Source organism: Solanum stenotomum, chromosome 10 (genome assembly GCF_019186545.1).
Source record: "Solanum stenotomum isolate F172 chromosome 10, ASM1918654v1, whole genome shotgun sequence".
NCBI lineage: Eukaryota > Viridiplantae > Streptophyta > Magnoliopsida > Solanales > Solanaceae > Solanum > Solanum stenotomum.
In genome coordinates, this window is record NC_064291.1 from 53,018,863 (window position 1) to 53,023,457 (window position 4,595).

Genomic DNA, 4,595 nt, shown 5'->3' on the forward strand with positions numbered 1-4,595 from the left:
CCTTTAGGGTCATTACATTATTCACCACTAAAAATCATGTTCGTCCTCGAACATAAAGTAGAAGAAGGCAAAAAATACTCGACGCTATCAACCCCGAGGTGAAATTTCCGAACTCAATAATTACTACTCCAAACGAACCCATTCTTAAACCTTATCCCAAAAATCCATAAAAAGGATTCCCAAATCAATCTTGACAACTTAACCCTCAAAGGGTTATTTCAAACCACCGACTAACTCAAAGACTGAATTTGAATCTAAGATCTCAAAACCACAACATATTTACCATGACAAACCCCTAATCATGTAACCACGAGAGAAATTTCGGAATCAATAACCACAGAAAAATCAAGGATGAACCTAAATCAGTCACCAAGCTCTCACAACACACGAATCATCACCGACTCTAGAAAAAATTCCATTCTCATTACCACATTTCCACAAGTCTGAGTCATACTAATCTGATGCATATCAATCGAGCATCCATCTTGGGATAATCACGCTTATCTAACCCATAGATAGAAATGATCAAGTATCCAACTGATGATCGACCCATCCAAGCATATAAAACCTCTAAGGATGCCACCAAAACACTGAAGTAGGATCTGTAATTGTAGGCAACTCCAGCAACGGAAGAACTAGGCCCACGGGCCACCTAAGCATCGAACCACACCTAGCTGAACCATGCATACAGGGGCAAGATAAATACCAAAATAGCCAAAAACTCTAGCCGCATACGGTAGCATCTCTATACCTTTCCAAAATCAAGATGACACTTGTAGAACTTCCGAAAACCTTCCACCACCCCAATACCACATCGAACCCACTATCTCTGAATCGGCCCACCCACACAAGTATTCTATTCTGCCAAGAAAGCATGAATTGGTCCATCCGACTCACCACTAGGCATCCACCCACAAAAGTAAAAACACGTCTGAACATAGATAGAGAATCATAATCCAAAACCATGTCTGAAATGAGGTAGGTGGTCACATAAGAATATACAAAATTGAAATTAAACAATCCAAGATATCCCTTCCACGATGTCCATAGCACACCTTCCCATTCGTCTGACTTCACAATCAGTCAGTCCGGTCTCATAACAATCATAGACATACTCAATTTATTCATTTTCTCATACTCTTTACAATAATCCATTAAAGCCAACAATATCAATACTACCAGAACATCACAATATCAATACTACCAGAACATCACAATATCAATACTACCAGAACATCATAGTCACACCGGCCAGTTACTTTACCCTCAGACGACCACTAGTATCCAGTCATTCTTAGAAACACATCGTTGCTTCCAAAATTTTGAATTATGGTCCTTCCTCCTTCCATTGAAGCATTCCACGATCGATATGGGTCTCACCCAATCGCTAATAATCCAAGTTCTAAATGTCATAGTACCTTTTCATTGAGATAGAACTATTGAATCACGACCAATATCGATTACACGCGATTCTTTACTTACCCAGTTTCAACTATTATTCAAACCATCATATATCTCATGCCGAAACTTGAAGCAGTTCTTGGTCACTCCAATAATTTCGTATACTATGAGCACGCAACCTCTATTTACCATCAAGGATCTATGTAACGCGTTACAACAGTCTGGATAATTCCATAAATAGAGTTATCAACCCAGTTCAAAATCCTCAATAACTATGTAGAGCTATAAGTCCTTCCGGTTGGACACTCGTAAGCCACCTACCATAAGCTGAACAATTCAAACCAATTCAAAAATTGCAGAATTCCTCATACATCAACGTTTACCACCAACACCAATACCAAATGTTCAGAAAGTAGCTGATAACACATCATACATTTGTGCTGAACCAGTCCACCTTGCATTGTCATATCTAACATAAAAGCGGAAATTTACACAATCCTCAACTTTAAACTAAGGATCTACACGTGATGTCTTATTCATTCATATCTCTTAACTTATATCCATCGCGCAAGATTCTTGTTCTTCCCGTAAATCATTTATCATTATAGTTTCTTGGCCAAACATCCACCGCATATTACCTTTTACCTTAAGTCAAACTTCTCAAATGAAACTTCATCGAACTCTTCTACAATCTCAAGTATTTAACTGCTACAACTCAAACCATGCAAAAAGTCCTTCCAATGGCTAAAAAGTTGATACAACCAATCATCTCTTACCTTGTCAACCCACATCTTGACAAAACCAACCCGATTCCTTTGTAATCGCACCTTCTCGCTAAAATCCTTAATTGCCTTTACACGAGTATACTTGTTAAAACTTTCTTCATCCATGGCTTATTGTTGCCTATTTCTTTTGACTCATCATGTAGTCATTAGTTCCCAATATAATCATGACCACCCAAGGGTCGTACCTTGTCCTAGAAACAAGACAAGATCGATTCACTCGATCCACCACTATAACTTTCCTTATAATTAATGCTTAACTCAAGCGTTCATAGTAGCGACCACTTGATTTCTCAATCGAGAATGCAACATCAACCTTCTGATCCGATTAGGTGAAACAGCTAACAACTCAGATTTCTCCGTTTTCATATATCACTAGTACCACATCATGAACAACCGCTAAATCCACCACTAGAAGACATCAGATCCATTGAGAAGGTCGTACTCATACAACCTGTTCATTTACACTCATTAAATAGTTGCAAAACATTACCAAAGCACTTCAGTCTCCGGCCGAAAATGATATGCACAATTTCGTAAGCTCGATCGATGGCAGAAACAACATAGCCTATAACCCTAACCAAGATAACACGAGTACCGTCGTAGTCGCCGTACAATGACCCTGTAATGATATACACCCACACTATAAAACTACCGTAGAACTTCTGATTTTGGTTGGTGCAACTTCATCATCATAATATACTACGCAATCCATTCCCTTATGACGAACTTCACAAACCGTAGTTTTCAAAGTCGCAACACTCTCAACATAGTCATTCTCTTACTTACACCATTCTTCATTGTCTAGCCACTTTCGTCGTATAAGTCACACAAGCACTATTCTCGTTGTTAAATAAATGATCGGAGAAATAAGACGTTCCTGAAGTCTCTTAATAAATGTTCATCTTCTAATACCATAAACTCAAAACACATCCCTTGGCCACAACCTTACTCACTCTTCTCGAAGAGAATTCCATATCTGATCACACTTCCTTTTCACAAGCCTATCACCTCTGCATCAAAACCAGATCTAACAATAAAATCATGCGATGACACCTAAACTCGCACCCACGCAGGACCAACTACGAGTCAGTACAATGAGAGAGAGAACATAGTGAAGTGATAAGAATTAGATCGGACCAAGGACGCATGATAGAGAATCAAATGATAAAGATCTTTCCTAAAAGTCACCATAGCCTCTCGAAGATAAGTACAGACGTCTTCGTACCGATCCTCGAGATGCTACTTAGACTTGGCTTGTACACGTGAGACCTATGAACTTGGGGCTCTGATACCATTTTTGTCACACCCCAAATTTGGATGTGATGACACATGTCTATATCCTACCGGACACGTCAACCTAACCCAACCACAACGATAGAGAAGTAGAAATACGAAAATAAAAGATAATAAATAAGCGGAAGACTTTAATTAAGACTCAACACTACCCAGAATTTGGTAGTCACATGTACAAACCTCTAAATACAGAATTCAAATAAAAATATACAAGTCTCAGAGTATAGTTCTCAAATAGAACAAAACTGAAAGTAAAGATAACTCAAGCGCACGTCTGGAATGAACCGCTACCTCTCGAGTATGTCCCGAAGCTCAATTTACTAAAGAAAATACTAAGCAGTATCTGAGAGAGCTGTCAACCTACACAATTCTGTAGAAGCAAGGGTGAGTACCGAAAACCACAGGTACTCGCAAGTAACTCTAAACTAAGCAAAACTAGCAACTACAAACAACTCCTTACAATCCCAACCGAACCACCGAAACTTCAATCTAGCGGCAAACCAACCAACCTATACTAAACAGATCATATTCAACAGCCAGAACCAACAGTATATCCGCATCAACCTCAGATCAACAAATAAGAGCAAGTAGATCAAATTCCACATAAGAAGGGTAAACCGATACAATCCACACATCACATACAAAGATAAGGCAAATGCGATGCAAAATGCAATAATTATGTCATGTAGTCGTGATGCATGTCTGTCCTACGATACACATCTGTTGACGTATTCAGTCCGCGTTGAATACTCAAATCAGAACCCATGGGGGCCACACATGGACCATGTATCACCGCCGGAACCAGATCCCATCGGCATCCAAATCGCTAGCCGGAGCTAGTCCATCTCATATATCTCTAGCTGGAGCTAGTCTCAACTGTGTCTCATATCCATCCATCCTCATATCAGTGTCTCAGAACTCATGCAACAGATAGTTCACACATGGGATGAATAATGAATATGCACATGTCATCAATCACAATCATATCACGATCACATCATAGTATTACACATCATCTGTCTCAATCACAACCATATCACGACCACATCATAGTATTACACATCACATGTCTCAATCACAACCATATCACGACCACATCATAGTATTACACATCAC

General features: G+C 39.3%; 1 protein-coding gene across 1 annotated transcript in view; it reads right to left on the reverse strand.

Moving 5' to 3' along the window:
* The window catches only part of LOC125843168 (uncharacterized), a 109,814-nt gene extending 107,523 nt beyond the window's left edge, over positions 1–2,291 (reverse strand). Inside the window, exon 1 of the mRNA XM_049522388.1 lies at positions 2,178–2,291. Coding sequence (XP_049378345.1) covers positions 2,178–2,291 — 114 coding nt within the window. The remainder of the gene's footprint in view (positions 1–2,177) is intronic.
* Between the last annotated feature and the right edge of the window lie 2,304 nt (positions 2,292–4,595).